Source organism: Malurus melanocephalus, unplaced genomic scaffold (genome assembly GCF_030028575.1).
Source record: "Malurus melanocephalus ecotype Western Australia unplaced genomic scaffold, MMel_1.1 scaffold_234, whole genome shotgun sequence".
Taxonomy (NCBI): domain Eukaryota; kingdom Metazoa; phylum Chordata; class Aves; order Passeriformes; family Maluridae; genus Malurus; species Malurus melanocephalus.
The window spans coordinates 835783-860048 of NW_026623466.1; the positions used below are offsets into that span (position 1 = coordinate 835783).

Below are 24266 nucleotides of genomic sequence, written 5' to 3' on the forward strand. Positions count from 1 at the left end.
GCCGCTCGCACACGAGCGGTGGCACCGTGTGCTTTCTTTTGGGGGCCGGGTGCTTGCTTTTTCCTAGGGGGAAGCGGGAGGAAGGTGCCCGTGGGGTCCGTCCCCTCCCGCGCGTGTGCGGAGAGGGGCCGGCGGCGGCGCCGGGGTGCTCCGCGCCCTCGCCCTGCCCGCGGTGCAGTTACGATGCGCCCCGGACGCCGTGTGGTTGCAGCGCGGCGGCGCTGACATCGCTCACCATGGACAGCTTCGACTTAGCTCTCCTTCAGGAGTGGGACCTGGACTCTCTGTGGTGAGTGGTGCCTCTGCTTCCCCCAGGCGCGGGGACACAGGGGCTGCGGGGGATGTGCGGTAACTGGAGGGGGTGCGATAACTGGGGGATGTGCAGTAATTTGGAGTGGGTGTGCACTTACCTGGAGAGGTKCAGTAAATTTGGGGTGCAGTAACAGTGGGTGTGCAATAAGGGGGGTGCATTGGCTCGAGGGTGCAATAACTGGGGCAGCGGGTGCGTTAGCAGAGGGTGCAGCCCGGAGAGGTGTCTCCTCTACCACTTGCTCTCCGAGCATTGCTGGCTCGGCAGGGGCAGAGGGACGGGTGCCCCCCTCCCCTGGCTGCCAGGGTGGATCCGGGAGGTGAGTGTGGTGTTTGCTTGGAGGGGTCACCGGCACTCGTCACCCGCCTCTGGTACCTCGGGTTGGACTCCTGTAGCTCATCCCCCATCCTTCCTGCACTCTCCTTTCACCCCCACCTTCGCTTCGCAACTCCCTCCCAGGCCGTCTTTWTTGCGCTCCCCCCATGGCATGTCCTTGACCTCCCCCTGCGCACCCCCGTCCCTGCCCGCCCCGGCGGCGGGTGCKGGGCTGCCAGGGAGGAGGGGAAACAATTTCTAGAAATGTCATTAGCGGCTGGAGGTGGAAAGCGGTGCCCTCCCCCCTGCACCACCCTCCCCAAGCTGCTGCCTCTGCCAAGTCCCGGAGTTTGCTGCGGGAGTCACGCTGCCCCCGGGCGGATGCCGCTCCCCTCCGCCAGCCCCGGGGCAGCGAGCTCCCGTCGGGTCCAGCCGGGGTCYGCGGGGTGGGGATGAAGAGCTCCGCTCCCCGCCAGAAGCACCCGGTGCAGGACGCCCGGGGCGATGCCGCGATGGGACCCGCGGTGGGACGCCATCCCGGCGGCCGCCCCGGTGGGACGCGAGCGGGATGCGGCGRAGCCCCGCCGCCGGTCCCCTTGGCGGGCAGAGCGTGCCCTCCTTCCCGCGGGGCAGCGGCCGCGCCGGGCCGGACGGGGGTGCGCTCCAACGCGGGGCGCTCCGCGGGGCGGCGGGGACACTGCGCGCCCGCCCGCCGGCTCGGGAGAGCGGGGAGCCCAGGTTGCTTCTGCCTGGGATCAGTTACCGGTGTGCATTTTATTTTAAACCGTGTTAGGTGATCTATGGCTTCTGTCAGTAGGGTGCGCGTTCGACAGCGCCGGCTTATCTCCTCGGTGGCAGGTGCAGCAAAATAAGCTGGACCAGCGAGTCCCGTTAGTTGAGCCGCCGCTCACAAAAGACCTCAGGATGATGAGAACAGCTTGCGCTGCATAATGGGGGTTCTTATAAATGCGTACATTGATAACATCGGGCCCAATAAAACTTTTACACTGCTGTGGGAACTTTAAAGAGCACATATAATACAAAATTAGTTATTACCCCATAAAAGTTTTTAATTATAGTGTTTCTGCCTGTGACACAAGTTAAGGTTATGTCCTCGTTTCAATTATAAATACCAATATTCAGTTTATATCCAAACCATAACATTTATCTCTGGCCTGATTTTAAGTTTACAGTCCATATGCATGGTTTTACAATTAAATTACGTGATTTTTCTATTAAACAAGAGTGGGAGAAATAATACTTTTGCACATTTGAATGCTTTTCCCTTTCTCCTTGAATGCAGACAAACTTTGGGTGAATTTTCTTTTTCAGCAAAACTGGGCTGTCCATTAYTGTGTTCTCCAAGACGGCTATTTGAGTTGACAATTATTTGAAAAACTAACAATGTAACTCTGGGGCATTAGGGATCTAGGCTGTGTCTGGCCATTGATTCTTCTCATAACCTTTTTAGCATGTTTATTTGCTGTTGTGGAACCATTTTCAAATGGCTGTGGTTGCCAAAAAACTCCTGTACAGGTAAAAAAAAAAGTCAACAATTTTCCAGCTAAATCACCTGCTTAAAAATATCTGTGTTTGCGCTACTTGCAATCTTGTGGTTTCATAGGTCTTGTTACTGTTTTCTTCTATTGCTGTTTCATTTAGGAGGTGAGTTCATCAGAAGGGCTCCAAAAAGCACATTAAAAACCATTGCATAGTGGCAGACCTGCATTCATTGCTAAACTTTTCCCCTTGTGTAGGGGCTGAAGCTCACAAATGCCCAATGAGGGGAGCAAGGAGGTTGCAGATGTTTGCTGTTCTGTTTCTGAGTCTTTTTGGGGCACTAGGTTTTSCTGAGCAGCTTTAGCTTGGAGTATCAGATCACGGGCTGAAAGTTTATCATGAAGCAGCTGTTTGACAAGTGGTTTGGAATGGTCAGTTTTAAAAGTCGCACAAGCAGTAATAAATAAAACCTTACTTTGGCTTAGTGGGAGCTTCCAAAGTCTGTTGTGAAGGTCAGTGGTGCCTTGGGGCCCTGGGTCAGTCTCCCATTCGAAGACAGGGTGTCTGTTGCATGCTGCCCTCCTGTCTGCTCTCCAAGGGGCATTATGGACATTCTCAAGAAACCTGGTGTGAATTCTGTACTAAGCTGACCAAAACAAAGCTGTTATCATAATGTTCAGCTGTGAAGACTTATGAGAATGCCTTCAAAGTTGTGCAGTTGTTGCCAAAAAGGGAAATAAAATATACCACATAGATAGGAAGTACTTCATGGCAAAGAGCAACACTTAAAGAGACTTAATTTTCTCTGCAGCAAGAATGAATGTTGTCCTTTATTCTTTTGAATGCAGCCATAATGGCAATTTGCGCACTTAATTTATGACTGAAAATCCACTTTTTGAAGTATTTGGTGAACATTTTGCTTAGAAGTGCAGTAATTAAATATTAATGTGCTTTTCTAAAGTGCTTTTTTTTTAAATTTGAGATGTTCTTGGAAAATCAAAAGGGGTTTCCAAATAAACAGCAGCATGCTAATCAATTCTCATCGATTTTTACTATTATACTATTAATGAATTTTCTTTCCAATTAATACATGTTATGTCTTTTGCTTTGCTGTAACATAGAAAATGTAATGATATGTCATGTAGTGACTATAGGACAGTATTTGGCTGGTAAATCACAATAGTAGAATACTGTAAGCTGTTTTCTACTAAACATTAGTTTTTCCAGGTTGTGTTGATGCCAATAACACTCCTGCTTCTCAGAAAACAACTATAATTTAAATAGTGAAAACTGAGCACAAACTCAAATAGGAGTTTTAAGAAAACATACYGATCTGTGACATAAACAAAACTTGTGCCCATTTGGTAAGCTGTTTCTGAAACATTTTGGGGTGATCAACCCAGCTTAACTCAAGGTGTTACTGCTGACTAACAGAGTTATCCYCAACACAGGGCACTAACGACTTTAAACCACAGCCCCATCTCCTGTTTTTCTTTCTCCACACATTTATTTGTCTGCTACATGTGTAGTTTTCCTTGTCCAGACTCAAGGATGTGGATTCTCCAGGGTGTTACAGGTTCACGTTTGTTTACACTGGACAAAAAGAGATGGAAAATCATAGTTGGAGGTGTTTTATATGCCTGTTGTACATCACTAAACATGCTATACGTGATGGAAAGCAGCAAATGAGCAGACCAAAGGACCTAATCAGAGTGCCAGGACTAGTCCTGCACTACAGGCGTTTGTGTTGTTACTTTTTTTATTGAACAAATCAAGATCAAAATTCATCCAGGTCCTTAACTCTGTGCTTAGATTTAGGCACAGCAATAGCCCCAGTGAAGACCAGTTAGTAAAGGCTCTCCTCACATGCTGATGTAAGATACATGTGTAGGCAGGGTTGTTCCCTGTTCATTAAAGCAATTAGCAGATTTATTAAAGCACTTACTGTGTTGTRCCAAACAGGAAAATAATTTTGAATGTAAGATGTTTGTTAGCCACAAAAAAACCCCAGTGTTTGTTTAGGTGAAAGAAGCCAAGTGTGTAATTGGTTTATTTGGTAGTTATCTGATACTTCTGTGCGTTTTGAGTTAACATCAGTTTTGTAGGGGTTGGATAGTCATGTAAAAAATGTATAACTGTATGGCTTCCAAGCTGAGATCAATATCAAATGCCACAGTATAAGATGGCCCGGTGTGTTTTACAGACCATGTATTGAATTATTAGTTCATTTGCTATCTTTGGGTCTGTTCCTGCTCCATTTGAAGTCAATGAGAGTTTTGTTTGGAAGTTGCTATTAACAAAAAGTGGTCAGACATCCAGCAGTCTTATAAATGAATCTTTTGTAACTTCTTGATCCTAGGTTGCATGGCTTTTAGTCACTACATTTTATATTTGTGTAAGGCAAGATTTTTTTCTTATGTTGCACAGTGTTTACTTGAGGCAGTTTTAGAAAGCTTAATTCTACACATGCTACTTCAGCCAAAGCAGAAGATCACRATGTTTATTTTCAGGTAACAGTAAGCAGCTACTTTGGGGTGAGAGTGGTCACTCCAGCCATTCTCTGAATAAGGTAACAGTCTGGACCAGCTTGACCTTTTCACAGACAATGCTCTGCAACACTACTTCGCTCTCACAAAAAAAACCAACAAACCAAAAACAAACAAACAAAAGAAAAAAAGGACAAAAAAAACCCAAACAAAAAACCCCCAAACAAACAAAAAAAAAGTTATTGTCTTTTTTTTTCTCACTCTTTTACAGTTCTGCTCTGGCCTGTGTCTTGGACTTTGCCCCTTGTTTCTTTTTTTAGCTCTTGCGCCTCTTCAACCAGTGATACTTGGAATCATGTTCATCTCTTTGTTTCTTTCTCTGTGGTGTTTCCTATTCTTCMTTCCTCCCAGTGTCAACTCACAGTTACCACCTTTCCCTCACTGAGATCCCACCTAAAAATTTGCTCTTTCTGTGATGATTATAAGTTGTGARCAAACAATAGAAGAGTAATAGCTATAGATTGTTCCCTTCTCCCGCTTTCACAGCATGTTCTCTCTTCTTGATGCCTATTTTTTAGGCTGGAAGCCCTTTGGGTCAGGAACTGCTTTTATTGTTTGGGCTTCTTTTCCTTACAGCACTGAACAAATTGTATGCGCTAAAACATTATAAATAATCAGAAGAAGAGCAATCTTTTCATGGTCATAACACTTTATAAACATCAGCTGAATAATAATGTTTTAAGAACACTTCTGCTGTGCCGTGTGACTGCTCAATTGCTGGATGTAATATACCACATCCTCCTCATTTGGTTTACGTCTCCACTGGGTCCAGAGGCTTTGCCAGTTTACATCAGATGAGAATCTGGATACCGTCTCTAATTCATAGTATTTAAAAATTTTTTTTTAAAGAATAATAATTTTCTTAGACTTCTGATGTCTAATAAGTAAAATTCTGTTACACCAGTAGGACAGTGGATGTGTTTTCATCTGTGCCTGGGGATTGTTTGAGCACCCATGCCCCATTGTGTGATGCAAGAGATGAACAGTCCTTTGGGCTTTCATTCTGACACTCGGACCTGTAGATTTGTGCTCCTCTGGGAATGTATTCATGAGAAGTCGAGGCAAAACCCTTATGAGGTGATTGGAGAAGGGTTCAGACGGGTCCATGAGATGCATGCAGCATTTCCTATTCCATGAGAATGTTTTGGGGAAAATACCAGGTTTCTTAAAACTAGTGCACAAGAAATATTGGCCATTGAAAAAGAGCACCAAAAAATTCAGGCTGTGGGAACATCTTGTCACCCATATATCTGTAATAATTTTATATTCAACTCCACAACACTGTCACTAAAAAAAAAGCAGCTGTTTAATTATGGGGGGGTTTTAACTTCATATAACAAATTAATCAATTTGCTTCATATTTATGACAAGGAAATAACAAAGCATGGATAAAAAGAGAGAAACCGTACAGTCTGGTTATGGCTTTTAACAATCGGAATAATAAATTAAAAGCTGTAGAAATGAAGAAAAACTGATATCACAGCTAGAAATCAGGGAGGTTAAGTTCTGTGTGAGRTGTTCTCTCATCTGGCAGACTGATTGGGTTGTAGCTGTGAAGTGGCCTCCTCACAAAATGGCATTTCAAAAGGGTGGTATTTTCTAGGAAACCCATGGAAACTTTCTTTGTATATGGGCTGGTTAGCTGTAAGGCTAATTCCAGGGGAAAACCACAAGTTCTTTGTGAAATCTGCAAGTAGGAAAAGGGAGAGCTGTAACCAAGCTTTCTTGGTTTTGAAGAGAAATAGCTCTTTCTAAAACCTGCCCTGCTAGGGAGTGGGAATTCCCATTTTGGTGCTGCTGCCGGTGACTGGATTTGCTGTTTGACTGCTCCCAGGGAGMCCACTGGTCCCTGCTCTCGCCAAATCCACTGGGTTCACATCATTACCAGTAGAATTACTCTTCTGTCTTTTAAAATCAGTATTAAGACACTCTTTGTACTTGCTGATTCTGCCCAAGGTCTCAGGAGGACAAATAACGGATACTTATAGTTGAATACTCAGGTAATAATCTATATAATTTTAAAATAATTTGTGAGTAACTACAAAGAGTAGTTAAAAAAAAGAGTGAATGAACTGTGGTGACAGTTAAATGAACATGATGACAATTATTAATATTCTGTGCTAAACGTTTTCTTTATCTTTTCAAAGGTAAAAATGCATAGCTAGTGCTCCTGTCTTACAGCTTTATATCTCAACTTTCCTAGTACCTTAAGCAAACAAAAAGTAGAGTTAGTGACTTGAGATGACTGCATTTTATCCTCYTAGGAAGATTTAAACCTGCATCCATGTACCAAGGACCTGGATACAGATGTATCTTGGGAAATATGACAGTAGGAATGCAATTTAAACTTATCCTCGGAGACCCTTTATGTATTTCTTAAAAAATAAATTAGTTCCAATGCAACAGTGGTGGTCTCAGTAGGCGGGAAACACTAAAAATTATGCAGAAGGGACCAGAAATCTTTGCTAAGAAGCTTTTTGTTGCTATGTTTTGTTTCTCAATAAAGATGATCCACAACTGTAAGTACTTAAAACTGGAAACAAGAGGATTGTATCTGACAAAGCTGCGCAACTTCTTAATGTAACCCAGCCTGTCTGTGTGGTTGTTTTGACGTGTTTTGGACAARAGAAAGAGTCCTTTGTGGCTCACCCTGGTTTGACTACATGGCAGGAGTGGACAAAGAGAGGATGAAGGTGGTGTCTTCTTACACTGAGTATGWCTTGATTGCTTTGTGTTGTGATCAYTTMTTRCTGCACATAYCACTTTTGAAATCYGCTRGGGAGAAACCCATGGCTTCCCTAGCTCATGCATTGCCRTGATGGTGYCCTCTAGATGCCTGGTATTATGATGACCTGTGGTGGTAAGAAAAATGCAAATATGACGGATGGATGAGGAGAAAAAAGCTTTGGTGTAGTATCCATTTGTGGAGTTTGGATTCAAAAGCCATTCCAGAAGTGGTCTCTTCAACCRTACATCTCCGTGTTTCTGTCCTTACCTTCATTTTGGTCACTATGAAGGTTTTGGGAAGCCTGTTCTCATGTATGGCTGTTGGTAGATGTCCCAAATCTCCTCTGGGGGAATGTTAGCTTTTTCCTGATGATGCTAAATGGTGTCWACTGCCTAGTGATGCACCAAGAGAAAATTGATCCCTTCTGCCACTGACCACTTGTCATTGACCAAAAGGGTTCATCTCTCAGGTCTGTCAATTTTAGGAGAGAATGATGGAACTTTAATGTTTTTGTGCTCCTTTGCTTTAGACCAGCAAGTGCAGTAGATAGTTGAGCCTTAGCCTAGAAAAAATTAATAGACTTAATTGACAGAGATGCTCTGGAGAAGATAATTATATGGATATGCATCCAATAGAAGGCACTTTTTAATGTTTTTTGTTTCTGCCATAGCCAGGGAGGGAACTTGTCATGTCATCAACTGTTTTTAAAGTACAAAGTAACAATAAAAGCTAAGCGTGTATTTTTTCATTTGTGTTTGGCAAGGAGAGTGTAACATTTTCTCCAGGATGATGACCTTGAATTATCTAAATGTCACCAGTTTAAARAGTAAATTAATGTCACAATGTGCTTTATTTGTGGTTAGGCCTCAAGACTGTCAGGAATTTCTTAATACAAAAGGTATTTGTGTGCTCRTCCATTTACCCCGGCTCTCTGCAAAAAAAACGCCGTGATCCCGACGGATCTGAATTTGTGTCACCGCATTGCCTTGCATGTTTGTGTACACCAGCTTGTTTACAGCTTGTGGAGCTGTGCTTTTCAAAGTGTGTCATAGAATCACAGAATGGCTTGGGTTGGGAATGACCTTAAAGATCACCCAGTGCCAGCCCACCCCAACCCCTGCTGTGGACAGGAACACCTTYCACKAGACCMGGYTRCTCAGGRCCCCATCCAACCTGGCCTTGAACACTTCCCGAGATGGGGCATCCACAGCTTCTCTGGGCAATCTTTCCCAGTGTCTCAGCACACTCACAATAAAGAATTTCTTCCCAATATTTARTCTAAAGCCACCCTCTTCAGTGTGAAGCCATTCTTCCATGTCCTATCATTACACACCCCTGTAATAAGACTCTCCCCAGCTCTCCTGTCAGCCCCATTTAGGTACTGCAAGGTGCTAAAAAGTGTCCCCCAAGCTTTCACATTTACTTTTTCTAAGGAGTGAATTCCTTCCCAGTCACACTGTAACATAAAAGGGGCAAGGATTTTGGTTTGGTTTGGGCTTTTTTTTTGGTCACTGCCACTGGCTATGAAAATCTGTTCCAAGCCCATAGCATTGATAGCAAAAATGTGCATATTGCCAATATATGTGGTAATGTATACCTGTTAATGTATCCCTGGCCATGTAGTACAGATGATTCTGCAACATCTGAGGTGAAATGGTGTTGAGATAACCCCAACAAAGGAAAGCACAGATAAATGCTTTTGCTGCTGCAGCTGAACTGGCTTTTGTAGATCCAAGCAAACTATCTCTTTATGACATTCTTCAAGGCTTTGCACTTCACAAGAACTTGCCAACTTGGGTGCATGGCTGTGTGAACATGATTACTTAGCAAGTGGTATAAATGCAACCTTTTTTTTGTTGTTGTTCTTAGAAGTATATAAGTAGCAGTATCTTGAACTAATTACAGCTGATGTAAAGCACATTTAAGGAAACCCATTAGCAGAGAATTAGAACTAGAGCAGATTAGCTATTCTTTAATGGCCTTGACTGTAGATCTTTTGATGCCTTGGTAGCTTTTCTAACATTCATTGCTCATCTGTCTTTACTAAATGACTGAGAAGTTTCTTTCAAGTCAAAATCTGGTTGTTATGTGAATAATTCACCATTTTCTTCTGAAAAAAATTACCTGGAAAGGTAAATTCTGTGGAGTTCTATATTTGTTGTTGAGATTTAAAGCATTTTGCTGTTCAATGTGTCTGTATAATAGAATGAGCAGCGCCTAATATGCTTCCTTGGAGTTATTAATTATTTACTTTCTTGAAATATGGATCATAGACAATTTTACATGACTTCCCTTCGTACAGACTTTCTTGTCTCTCTCTTCATTTTTGTATGCTTTGCAAATGCCTGTAAATTCATTTTCACTGAAAGGGAAATAAGTAATTTAGGTGATTGCAGCTGTTTCATAATTAATTAATTTCAATTTAAAATAATCAAGTAGTGCCCATCCATTGTTCTGTGTGCTTTTCTGAGRCATTAAGATTCACAATATCAAAATAAATTCCAGATGGAAGTGCATACTTCATACTTCATAATCAGAGGAAAATACCTGGTTTTGTCAAAAACATGAAGAGTCGTGCCTGATCAAAACAGAAAGCCTTCTGCTTAAGCACATTTTTCAAGTTTTGAGCCATTGCTTTAGGAATTGCTCAAATGTCCCAATTTGAAAAGTTTTATAGGGTATTAACTTATAAACAGAACTGTAGAGGAAGAGAAACAATGATGTATGACTATATATCAATTTATTTCCTCAAATACTGCTGGCATCTGTTAAAATGTGACAAGGCTTAGCATATTTTCCCCTTTTTGGCACTCTTGTGTGATAAAGAGAAATATTGGCAATGATAAATCATCTCTTTGGTAATAATCAATGAATAACGCACTCTCCTGATAAAAAAAAATCATGGTAAAATAAAACAAAAATTTTGAGCAGAAGGAAAAGTAGTTGAAATTGTGCACTGAGAAAGTCTGTATAGTTCCTATGCTTTAATAAATGCTGGGTTTAATGGAATAACTTTAGTGTGGCAGTTTGCAATAAGAATAAAACATCTTTTTTTGAACAAGAAAGACTCTTATGTAAGAGGTTTAYATTATGTAAATGTTGGTTTTATCGGCAATAGCCCATTATAAAGGAAAACTTTATATTCAGAAAAGCATTTGCAAATAATGGGATAGATGCAGCAGTTTCTAGTCCTCACTTGGACAACTTTCTCTTTGAAGTCAATGTAAGTTTTTCCTGAATAAGARTGGAAGGAATTAGCCCATTCGTTATTATCTGAATTACATCAAGAGCTGACTGCTAAACAATAAAATCGTGATTCATAACATAACGGCTTCACTTAATTCTTTTGTAATCTTAATATATCTCATTATATGGTGCTTCTGTTCTTTCCTCTCTGTGCAGTATTCAAATTAATAACAACCACCTTTACATAACTGATAGTTCGACATGTTTTGCTGCCTTAGCAAGATCAAAGGATTTTATATACCCTTTTTGGATAGATATCAAGAATGGGGTGATCAATCATCTCTTCAGTAACCATTAAGCACAGCGTAAATATCTCAGGGTACCCAAGCTGACACAAGTGGTTTGCCAGATGCTGAGAGCATCACCAGTTGTCAGGAGATCCCCAAATCTGTGGGGCAGTCCAGAATTTATTAGGCATTAGTGGTGGTTCGAGATGTCACTCCACTGATTTGTGGTCATTCAGCTGTGCCCTGCCATAAGCAGCCTGCGTGATATGTGGGGATAAGGTTCAAGTGACAGATACATTTTCTTGCCCCCCAGGCACCTTTGGGTGGGAAGGAGGCAGGGATGGATGGACACTGGAGTTCTGGTTCCTCTCGTGTGACCAGAGAGGAATGTGAGTTACAGTAAGTGGGATGGCAAAATTAGAAGGGCACAAGAAAAGCAGACTGAAGAGAACAGCTTGAGAAAAGGGACCTCCAAAAGGCTTTATTATAAAACTGGAGTTAATCTGTTAGCCCCTCACCAGGAATCCATCTGCAGCCTTCAGGGTTTAAGAATTCTTTTTATCTGGAGATGTAATTGACACAAGATGTGTAACAGCTGCAAGATGTCAGGTTTGTAAAGTAACTAGAAAAATGAGTTCTATGACACACTCACACAGAGCAAAATAAYGTATAGCTAAAAAAAGAAAAGAAATAAATTATCATAAGGATTAAAAAGAGAAAGAAATGTAGTCAAATAATAAAAGCTAGAGTTAATTCTGGAGCATTGATGATTTGAAATTAAAGTACAATGAAGGTTTCCAAGAAGACTCAACATCCTAACTCTTTACCCCAATAGAAGTAAAGTGGAACTCCTCATATGCCCATCATAACCATACTTCACTGTGGGGCTGGAATGGCTGGTGCTCTACACTGACTCCAGAGCAGGGTGGCAGCTGTGTTATTTTACCCTTCTGCCTGTTGCTGTTGTTCAGGTGCATTATCATTGCACTTTGCATATGCATAGGGACCCAGATTTGCTGTAGTAAGTGCTGCTGAGACTTGGGACAAACACCCAGTCACAGTACCAAAAACTTWGTAGACATAGTCAAAAACAGAGGAAAATTATGGATGAAGGCAAAACTGGTCAGAAAGGAAGGACTGGAGTATTTTAATAATCCAAATAAACAGCAGTTGCAGCAAACCACCAGCCTGACCAGTGCTGCCAAACGCACCAGTGTGAGCGTGATGGGAAAACTGAGAACTTTCTTTTTAAGAACCTCAAAAGGAACAATGACATGATTTTGAGCATGTTCTGGGGACTCCTCCCAAGTATGAGTGACAGCACAGGAATACCCYGAAGGGATTAGTTGGAAACTTGGAGAGCCTTAATGGGTCAAGAGAAGACTAGAGAGCCTTATTGTAATAATTTTTGGTAATGACTTTTCATAATGATGGGGATAGGACACAAAGGGCCTTCCTTCATGGTGAGCAAAGTGAGACCCAGTGAAGAAAAGGGGCTCATCAAAGCACCCTGCCTGGGAAAAGCTGTTTGCTTCGGSATCTCAGCTGGAGCTGCCTCTCATCTGTGAAATCCAGTTGTGCAAAMTAAGGCATTTATAGAGGAGAAACATGGCCTTGCCCAAAGAACTCAGTAGATGGGTAAATCTCAGTAACACATTGTATTTTAGAGCTCTGTCGTGGGTTGAAATTCTTCTCCTTTTGTTCTTTTGCTWTTGGAATTTTTTCGTCCCATTTGTTGCTGGGATACCTTGATGGCCAAGCCATCTTGTTAATGGCCGGGTGATTGAAGGGACAATGACACCTATGACCAAACCCTAAATGGGGAGACAGCTTTTGTGTGGTGGGGTGGGGATTGGGGAGTGGGGTTTTTTTTGTGGTTTGGGAGAGAGGAGGGGTTTTTTCCTGCTTGTGGCGGAGTGGTTTGACTCTGCTGCGGCTGGCCGGAGGATTCCAGCTTCAGGAGGGTGAACTCTGCTCCGTCCCATCTCGTGGCCGTGGGATTCCTGCCTGTCTCTTTTGAGGTCCTGGATTTCTTGCTGTCCAGAAGAGCACTGGCGTTTTCCGCTGTGAGTTTTGCAGAGAAACTTTTCTTCATCCACCTCTGTCATTTTGTATCGATCATCCCAGCCGCGGGAGATCTTGGCTAGCCGGGACCYKCACCACCACGTCCCCTGCAATCTCCGAGGAGTCGTCGCGCCCTCCCTGCTCAGCCGGGGGCCAGCGGCGCCGCTGCCAACTAAACTGTAACCTCGACAAAAAAGAGACTGTTTCCATAAGGCTGTTTGGACTGGGCTGTGTTGCTATTGTTATTGCTACTTGTTTCACCTTGTTATATATATATATATATATATATATATATATATATATTAGTAAAAACTGTTATTCCCTTTTTCCCATATTCCTGCCTGAAAGCCCATGATTTTTTTTTTCCAAAGCTATAATAGTTCGGAGGGAAGGGGGGGTCATAGCCACCACTCCAAGGGGGGTCCCTGCCTTCATTAGCAAATACCTGTCTTTCAAATGGGCACAAGCTCCCATAATCCCAGTATGGTAAGGTTCTGATTCTGAAATGCTGCTAAGGCTTGGATTTTCTGCAAGGCACTCATCAAACTACATGTGGCACCAATGGGAACTAATTAAATATACCTGTTACAGTGCTACTGCAGAGTACTACTACAGTAGTGCTGCTTTGGATCAGAGTGAGTCTTGGAACTGACCTGGATGCCCATCAGATATACCTAACCCCCACTTTCGGAAATCGCATGGAAATGTACCTCTCATTGAAAGCCTTAAAGAAAACGGAATTCTAATTTTTTGTACACATATGTAACTCGAGTGTTTTCCTTTTCTCAACTCACATTCACAGGCCAAAGCAACTAATAAAATTTCRGAGTTGCTTGTACTGTAATCTGGTTGGTGGAAGAAAAGTCATCTATTAAAGCTGAAGTCATCATAACTCTTTAGGTGCTAATGTATCTGCTGTGTGGTAGAAAAGCAGGCCAGCTCTGTTGAAATGCTGCTAGTTCGCCCTCATCCGCTCACAGTYGTCTCCGGAGGATTGGGAAGTATAAACAAGTTTTCTAACAATACGTGCTAAGAGTATGCTAAAGTAGCTGCATTTGCTTTATCCCAGAAGTCTGTCTCCGTCTGCAGACAAGTACGGAACCAAAGCAAATGCACAAGTTTGAGAATGGTTCCTGTATTTCCTCCAAGGAAGTCTCAGGAGAAAAGGTGATTGTGTGTGCTCACAGATGTCCTGGATACGTGCAGTAAATCCAACATTTTCTGAGCATGCTGCTGGCCTTGCTGCACCTGGTAATAAACCCTGGCAATAAATCAGGTGATCTGCACATGCGTAATAAATCCGATGCACCTGAATGCCGGCATACAGGATGGACATGCTGTGCACAAACTGGCTGTTTTCCAGGTCTTCTGGATGTCAGGCTTCCACCGTGACTGGCTTGCCTGGGAGTTCTGGCAGAACTGCTGACATTTTCTTTTTATATCAGCATTTCCAGGGCATGTCCAGGGGGAGGGGGACATATGGGGTACTAAAGYTTGAGCATCATTTTTCAGTGTGCCTGTACTCATTCCAGCCATCATACAACCCTGAAAATGTAAACAACCCCAGGCCTGTAAAGGTGCTCTTTCTGTCAATTTAGACATTTTTGTGAAAATAATACCCCAATTCTTACAAGTCCCAATCTGTTCTCTAATTTCTTTACATTAAAATTTTGTGTGTATCAGGTGARTGTTCTTATCACTTCAGGGCATCAGCATCCTGAGTACTCTCTCCATACCCATCAAGGTATTTGGTTTTGTAGGAGAGCTTTAGTTTAAGAGCTGTCAGTGTGTGAGGACCTTCCTGAGAGCMATGGAGGTCAGAGTATCTCAAGCAGGGAGAGATTGGAGCCGTACGCTGTGATTGTGTGTTGTTCTGCCACCTTGGAGGATGTTCAGAAGTGGTGAACTTCAGGCCACAGATGGGTCAAGGGTTGCYCCCTGCCCTTTTGGCCAACTGACTGTGCAGCTTGACTCCACATGGTGCAAAATCATACAGTTACAGAATCACAGAAGGATTTGGGTTGGAAGTGACTTTAAAGATCATCTAGTTCCAACCTGCATGCCAGGGCAGGGATGCCATTCACTAGGTCAGTTTGCTCAGCGCCCCATACAACTTGGCCTTGAATGCTTGAAGAGATATCCACAGCTTCTCTTGGATACCTGTTCCAGTATTATCCTTATCCTCTGGCTTCCTTATCCTCTGGCTAAAGAATTTCTTCCTAGCATTCCGTCTAAACACACCTTCTTTCAGTCTAAAACCAACGCCCCCTGTCATTTCACTATTTGCCTGTTTGAAAAGTYCCTCTCCCTCCTTTTTAYAAGCCTCCTTTAGGTTCTGGAAGGCCTTGATGAGGTCTCCCTGGAGCCTTCTCTTCTCYATGCTAAACAACCCCTGCTGTCTCAACCTTTCTTCTTAGGAGAGGGTCTCTGATAGTCTTTGTGGCCCTCCTTTAGGCTTTCTCTAAGAGGTTCACRTCTTTCTTGTGTTGAGGACTCTGGAGATGATTGCAGTATTCCCAGTGGGGTCTCATGACAGCAGAGTAGAGGTGGAGAATTACCTCCCTTGACCTGCTGGCCACTCATCTTTTGACACAGCCCAGGATGCCATTGGCCTTCTGGGCTGTGAGCTCACACAACATTACTGTCTCATGTCCAGCTTTTCATCCACCAGAATCCCCAAGTCCTTCTCTGCAGGGCTGCTCTCCGTGACTTCTCCCCATCCAGTCATATCTGGCRTTATCCTGATGCAGGTGCAGCACCTTGCCCTTGGACTGTTGAAGATCATGAGGCTCTTGTGGCCCCACATGTCAAGCTTGTCCAGGTCCCTCTGCATGGCATCCTGTCCTTCTGTTGTGTCACCTGCACTGCTCTGCTTTGTGCCATCCACAAACTTTCCGAGGGTCTTGATTGATTGATCCCACTGAAGGTGTTTTTGACGAAGGCATTGAAGAGCACCAGTCCCAAGGCAGAGCCCTGGGGCACACCTCTCACCACCCACCCCCACCTGGACACAGAGACATTGACCACAACTCTCTGCATCCATCCAGCCAATGCCTCATCCACGGGACAGTCCATCCATCAAATCCAAGCCTCTCCAATATGAAGATAAGAATGTTATTKGGACCATATCAAAGATTTTATGGAAGCCTAGTTAAATGACATCTGTCATTTTCCCATGCTGACCATTGCCATGGCTCCCTCATAGAAGGCCAYCAGATTGGACAAGMACAATTTGCCCTTAGTAAAKAAGAGCAACAAAGTTTTACATYAGTAARGTTTATATTAGGARGGTTAAAAACGGGTAGCCACATGCAACTTGTTTATTGAACATGTTTCCTTACTGCAGAGTTGGAAATGCTGAGTGTGTAGACAAGGGTTTMATTTTATTTTGGTCTGAGTGATAGYGGTAATGAGCCCCATTGAGAAATGGCAGCGGAGAATCGTAACAGTGACTAGACTGGTGCTTCCTTCATCCCCACTTCTGCATTCATTTGGGAAWTGAGGGAAAGGACCTCAGTGCTGTGAGAGTGGGTGACTGATTTTATGAAAATAAAAACATCTTCTTTACATTCTCCAGTAAATGAGCCTTGTTTGCCACCATGATATGGGCTGCATAGAAATGAAGCAGAGGACTTTACTGGACTGTATGGCACGGCACTTGTGTTTAAATAAGGAGTATATTCAGAGCAAAGATGCTAGCTTGGTTTCAAAAAAGCAGAAAGCATGTAAAATACTACTAGACCTTACTGTGTTACAGTCTTCCATCTCRTTTGGACTTACTCACAATGGTTTTCTGTGTCAATTCAGGACACTGCCTTTAAGCTAATTAGCAATTCTGAGCAAAGTTGGAGCAAATTTGTGTTTTTCTTCATCTGGGTGACATGCTTATCAAGTCAGCTACCCCCAGTCTGATAAAGCAGACTGCCAACAGACTTGTCASAGTTTATGAAGAGGGTTTGCGGTGGAGAGAGAAAGTATAATGAAAACCACATCCACCAATTAAACACCTACATTTCCTTTTAGACTCCAAACAATGGACGTCTTTCCTTTTGCAAAAGAGATTTCTCAAATCAAAGTAACTCACAGAAGAAATATAAATTAGGAAGGAAGCTCTGAGTAGATCTTTAATGGGTCTCCRGCACAATGGCACAGTGAGGTGTGACACATTCATGAATATGATTGCAAAGATTTAGGTTTACAAAGATTTGCTCAGAAATCAAGAAAAATTAAAGCAACCAAATATGGAACATGTTCAGGTCAAGCGTGTGGTACCTGAAATAGCGGTCTTTTACTGAAGAAAAGAGTACCCCTGATGCTTYTCTTAGTCTGTGATACATAGTTTTAACACCAGAAAAATAACATCAGTTATATTTTTACTCAAGTGAACAGAAACTGACCTTCTTTTAAATAATGACAAGACATAGAAGAGGATCTTTGAAATAAATGTGGACTAGTTAAGCAGATGAGGTAGAGCCTRGATATGACATGTTCTCAATACTGTAGATAGAGAGGTAGGAACAGGAGGTTGGGGAGCTATTTTCTCTGAAGAAAATCTCTGGTATAAAAAAATTAATTGCAAGGACACATAAGAGCAGAACAGATACTTCAGAGAAAGGGTGTAAAAATTATTTGGCATTATTTTACTGGTGACACTCAATTATCATACAGTTGATATGGACCAGATGAATTRAAAGACATTGCAAAAGTATACTGGGTGATGAAAAAACAAATTATAGTATTATTATTAACAGTGGGCTTGYATTTACCTGAGGTAATGCTCTGTGATACTTGGCACGAGTTGTGTTGAGCATTGCTGTCGATAGATCTATAAACATTTCAGCTGTGTTCATGGAGAAGAACATCTGATTTGATCAGCTTTGTCCATGGTTGGATTTTTTCAGGTGGAAAGAGTGGCTRTTTTGGGCTGGAGACATACCTAGGTTGGAAGCTGAATGCAGGACTAGCATACTAGTGGTCTATGTATCCAAACCACTGAAAATCACTTTGATTTTATCTGTCRTTTAATGTGCCCAGCAATTGCCACATCAGCCAGAAATTCCTCTGACTTATTTGGAGACTGGATTTTGATTTTGTTCATTGAACCAAAGCAGTGCAAGTTTATGTCAGGAGTTTAATTTAGCTGATGATGTCCGACCAAAGCAGATCCTCATTCATTTTACTGCTGTTAAGGAAGATGCCACACAGTGGTTTAGGTGCACAGTTTAGGCAGAGCTAACATAGCAAGCCCTGTGACCCAGAAACCCCACATGACCCAACTGCTCACCCAAGATGATGTTTTCTGGCAGAAGCACATTTTGACTTAGCTCCAGCTTTGCTACTACATGTGCCTGGAAGCACTTTGGGGATTAGCAGACCCATTAGCCCAGGACATCAGGAGAAGTCCAAGGTAGGCTGTGGCCACACGCTGCCTGTGCTGCTTGCGTGTCACACATTGTGCATCTTTGGGGTGATACCACCCAGGGAAGTCAGGACTCCCCTTTCCCAGGTGGATGTTTCAACCACTTTACTCCTGGCCCCATGATCCCTCCCTTCCCTGATCAGGCTTTAGGGAGTGTGGTGAAGGGATTGTCATGCAGAAGTAACATTTGACCTAATAAGCTGTACATGTTCTTTGAGACTGAATCTCAGGATGTGAGACTCATGCTAGAGAGATACTTGGATCTGGGCTTCCCATTTTCTTATGCTGTTGCTCTAACGACAGGAATGTTAGCTAAACAGTGTGCTTAGCTGTGTCCTTTGCTTTTCTTTTCAAAGAGAGGTATGYCCCCCTTGTCTGACCTAAATACCCAAGAGGGCACATAGGTGACACTCAAGCTGTGAGTTCTGCTTCCTCAGTGAAGTCTAATCACAGCAAAACCTGAAAGTTCTCTTTGACATTTTCCTTTGGCCAGCATAGGGTTTGGTTCCCAGTGTAGCCTCTGGGTGTAAGAACTGGTTCTTTGATGCTGGCTTGTCCCCGTTTTCCCTGTGGGGAGCTTTGGCACCCAATGCAGCACAGTGAGATCCATTTTGGGAGTTGGGTGCCAAACTCTGCACACAGCTGTGCAGCTCATCCCTGTACCCAAGTCTTTTAGAAGAAGGTTTAGATTTTAATGTCATTACATTTATTAAGTTTATTGTTATCCTACCAGATTAACTGAAGCCAGCTGCTTCTCCCTAGCAAGAGGTGGTAAATGTTATTTCAGAGGAGACAGGAACATTTGTCCTATCTTTCAGTTTTTCAGAGAAAGCATGTTTGCCTGGAAAATATATCCAGGTTTTTTGTTARTGCCAACATGGTCTAAAAAGACAGAAGATAATTGTCATCTAATCTAATCTATTTAGAATATTTCTGGAGAGCCTATTACTGGTGTCTGAGTGACAAATGAAGGTCTGGATTGCACCTGCCAGGTATGTGCCTGGGGAAAAGGCATGTGCAGTACATAAGGGTAAAGGCATGCGTGTCCTCATGCTCTCATGCAGGATTTATTTTCTATCCAGCATTTTCTGGTGAGATGTGTAATAATTCCCACTAGACAGCAGGTCAGATTTCTGAAAGAGTATCAGTAACTATGGCCTTGCCTATATATGAGCAAGCAAAATACATGAGGATTTAAACTGACTATTCTGCTCTGCAGTCTGCAGGATGCTGGCACACATGGAAAATTACACACATATGAGCAGTTATTTAACTGAATTTGCTTGTATAGATTAAAAAATATAGCTAATGTAATGCCTGCACCAAATTCTGTGRATTTCCTCTAAGAGTGAGAAACTACTGCTATAGTGTAGAGCAGTCAAAATGAGCAGCTTCTATCCAAATTTTGAAGATAGCCTCTTGGCAACTTCTCCCATGCTCAACACAAGCATGATGCACAAATTTCAGCACTAGCAGTAGCAGGTAATTTCCTTCCAGAAAGAAAATGGGACAAATAAGCATCCTGTTCTGTTCCTGTCAGCGGGAACATTTCTGTCTGTTCCTGCTGCAGTTGCTCATTCTTGAGGGCCACTGACACCAAACAACACCGAGCAAACAGTACGAGATTTCACRCCTAAGGCTTCAGCTGTGCCTTTGCAACACTTCTGGGCTGCCTTAGWGTAGTCACTGGCTGGTCCAGCATTCTTGTTTCTGTCTTTTACATGAGCTGAGTTGACCAACAAGGATAAGGACCAAGRCTAGGGCTAGGCTGGGATGGTCAGGTATGGCCATGGGGGAAAGGATGATGTGGTGTACCGGAATGTGAGAGTGGGAAATGAGGGTTGTTTGAGGCCAGGCCACCACATAAGTGGCTCTGAGAGGCTGGCAGCCTGCCCTCCTTAAGGGAGATGCTGACAGCTTCTCAGAGCAAATGAATTCAGCTCCTCTCCTGCTGTCCCTGACCATGCAGGAATAGCATCGCTGCAGAAAGGGGTTTATGCAGGGAAATGAGAAAGAGAAAAGGCTCCACRTGCCCTTCAGGATGCTGGCAAGCATCAATTGTCTGTCAGCCAGGGAAAACAGGGGAGTTAAGGGGATTTCAGATTTCACATCTCATCTCTGTTTTCCTCAGGCTCAAGATGGGGAAGAGGGGATGGCTGCCTGCAGAAGGTTGGTCGCTCCTCATGTCCCTCAGCTGTTTTGTTCCAGCAAAAACGAGTTTCATGAGGATGATGGGAGCTCGGTGGAGGATCTTGCCCTTTGCTGCTGTGCTGTAGTGGGGCCCTTGCCTMCCACCCCCAGTATTCTGTATTTTCTCATCAGTTAGAAGCAGGTAGGGAGCTGGGCAGCAGCAAAGCGTTGTGTTTTTTCCTAGTGCAGCAATCTTTTTTTTGCTGGTTACGTCTGGCCTTTCTGAGTGCAAAGAAAAATAGGGAATCTGGCTGTTAGCATGTATCCTCCCTAGACCCCAGCCTGCATTCAGGGACGCAGGTTATTTCTGGAACTGGTACACTGCAACATGTATACATTAGCAAAATCAAGTCCTTATGCTGTTCAGGAAAATTTGGCTCTGAACTGAATAGCTAAAAAAGCTATCTGTCTGAGCTGCTTAGAATACTGCACAGCTTTTGCCAGCTGAATAAAACCAATAGCATTTCTATGAACAGAAAGCTTTTGACAACAGCCTTTGAATTATGAGTGGCAAGAACCATTCTCTTCATTTTTAACTTCTAACCCGTGATGTATAGCATAGCCCTCATTTGAGGATAAGAGGTTACTATCTTATTGACTTGGCTTTAAATTGCATTTCATTGTATTAAAGAGCATCTGTCTTTTTTTTTTCTTTTTGTAAGGAGTGAGATATGTTGTAATGTATGAAGTATTTGACTTTCMTGTAGCTGTAAGGCTAAACTTTGGAAAACATTCAGCCTCAAAGCTAAGATAGTATATAGTGAAAACATCCCAGAAAATTATGATTTTACAATTACCTTATTGGTAGTTTGATTTTAATGTAGTTTTGCTGATAACTACCTTTGTACTTAAGGACTGTAAATTAATTAGACATACTGCTTCATCTACTCAGGAGGCAGGAGAAGAGCTGAGCTAATAGCTATGGGAGTGCTGTACCAATTTGAGACTGAGGCTAAAATGACATGATAGAGGGAGAGGTTAGTCCTCTCYCGAGGTTGTCACTCCTGGTCACATTTTAATGTGAATTTATTGGACTGAAAGAGGTTAAAGAGGTAATTCTGGAAAGAAGAGAGAAATTTCTAACATAAAATGGAACTCATCAATAGTCCCATTGTCTGTGGGGAGTTGTCAGATTCTATAATATTAACCATGWAATTAACAGGATATATAAAGTGATGTGCATTCAAATAATTTATATTTCAGATGCCTTTCAGTGTGCTAATAATACCTCTTTTTTTTCCTCCAGTCTCTTGAAATTGCTGCATTCCGTTTTTTTTTCCCTCTCATCTGTATAAAAACCCTTCGCATCTATCAGAGAGCTCTAACCAGTGCTTGTTCCCAAGGGTGACTTAATGGACAAAGTATAGATAAATCCACATGACAAATCCACTTTGCAGTATGGCACAGCTGGCATTCTCTGCCCAAGTTCAGCTCACAAATAAACTTGTAGGGGAGCTGCATCGATGCAGAGTGCAGGGCAGTKCATATTGCCTCAATCTGTCCTGGAAATGACCTCTCAAACGCGTGGTGGTGACGCACCAAGTTTTGCATCTCTCTTTCAGATGAATYGGGGTGCGAGGGGTCATTTGCAGAGCTCTTTGCAAAAGCTTGTGTGCTTCTGTTGGGGTTTTTGTTGCTCTTCTAAACCTCATTTTTCTGTTTTTAGTGATTGGGCTTTGAATGCCAAAAGGGTATTTAGTGGCTGACAATTGCTAGAAATCAGTAGTTATTATTATTATTATTATTATTATTATTATTATTATCATCATCATCATCATCATCATCATCATCATTATTATTATATTATATTATATTATATTATATTATTATTAATTAATTATTAATTAATAATAATCTAATAGGAAAAGAAAAAGCTGGCACAGGTAAGGACCAAGTTATTAGCACTGCATAAACAGCTGCTGATTTCAGTAGGACATTTTTGAAGCTTCTGTCAGGTTTGGCTGAAATCAATTAACAGGTTCAAAATACCAGCCATGGAAGAGGGAGTAGATGGCCAGGAGACACCACTTTGCTTTTCAAGGCAACCTTGTTGACCATGCAGTACATGTCAATCTGTGAAACAAAAGCAGCGTTTGTGAAAAGTTCCATTTCCATGCTCACTTATACTAGAAACATTCTTCTCTTATATCCATATTACTTATGACTGATGAACATAATGTAATGGCATTCTAGACATATTCTAGTGATTGCATATGTTTCTATCAAATGTTATCAAAGAGCAATATTGTATACTAACATTTACAGCTCATCAGAAATTGAAACATTTTCTTCTCCTATGCCCTGGCCTTACTATTGTGAAAATTCACTYATACAACCAYTTCCAGYGACTGAACAATAAAACRTTTCYAGTCACCCTGCAAGTTMATTTTATAGTAATTTAAAACTGCCCGTTACAACCAATAACTTTRGTGCTGGAAACCAGTACAGCAGTTATAAAATCCTGGAATATAACTTCTTATGGAAAGCAGCGGTTTTATCACAGCCATGAACACGCAAGTGACCCAAGGCATAAAATTACTGCCCAAAAAAAAAGAGATCTTATCTCCAGAAAATGCTCAGATATCTACTTATGACAATTATAACAATGATGATTTCACATCTGTTAGGCAGGCAGTTTTAATCTGTAAAAGGTTAAGTATTTGACAGTTACTTGTTCTTACATACAGATTAGCTGCTTGAAGGTTTAACCTTTAGATGTGCTTAGGCAACTACTCTTTAAAATTTACTGTATAAAACCACCCAAATAAAATCTGTCTCATCACTTGTAACTCAGAAATATGGAATATTCCTGAAGTTCAGGGTATTTTCACCTTCATTCTTACCAAATTGCTCAACTGGCTTTAGCTGGCTTTGCTTCTTCCTTTGTRCCTGAAAATATTTACAAGCAGTGATGCTTTAATTTCAACAGACACCRCTTCATAATTAAAGCATAAAAGGAGGATTCTATGATTAAATGTGTGGAATCAGTTATTTTGACTCAGTAAAGAAGGCTGCTGAAGAAGGAATGGTTATTCCTTCACATTGAAAAGCTGATAGGGGGAGAGGGAAAGAAGGGATGAATCTTCATTTGGCCTTTGCAGTTCCCTAGGAGTGGAGACAGGGGAATTATTTATGTAGTAGCAGACAGATCTCCAGATTTCTGTAGGCTTTTATTGATACTTCCCAAGCGTCATAAAACATGGGATGTTTTAAACTTCTTGCGTGGAGATGAATTAATTTTAAAATTATCATATGGAACTCAGCTTTTCTTTTTCTTTTCATTTACACAGCTACAGTGTGTCAGTGGGAAGGGCTTTCTCATTCACAGTAACAAAGCTGCCCAGTTCTCATTTTTCCTTTAACAGGCATATCAGACTATCTGTCTTTCTTTCGTGTTTCTCACAGTGATAAACTTCTTGTTTTCCTCAGAATTTGGATCCCCGTATGGGATCCAGATGGCCTTGATGGCATTGCAGGTACAGTTTTCATGGAAAAGAACCACCTTCCCAAACAAGGCTTGCAACACTGGGCATAAAAATATCACCATTCTTCTATCAGTCACACAAATGCTCTCGATCTGTGACTTTGGGGTCTGGACGGAGGAGACGAGGCCTCCTTGCTGGGGGTGCTTGGCTTTCCATGTTTTTCTGGCTGATGTGCTGTGCCTGGGGTGTGGGGCCGGCGAGTCACCTTGGGGTGGGTTGCATGAAGGCTGTGGTGG

General features: G+C 42.4%; 1 protein-coding gene across 1 annotated transcript in view; it reads left to right on the forward strand.

Annotated features, from left to right (window-relative positions):
- The first annotated feature begins 143 nt into the window (after positions 1 to 143).
- Positions 144 to 24266, forward strand: part of AFF3 (ALF transcription elongation factor 3) — a 307610-nt gene continuing 283487 nt past the window's right edge. Inside the window, exon 1 of the mRNA XM_057374860.1 lies at positions 144 to 289. Coding sequence (XP_057230843.1) covers positions 237 to 289 — 53 coding nt within the window. The 5' untranslated portion in view covers positions 144 to 236. The remainder of the gene's footprint in view (positions 290 to 24266) is intronic.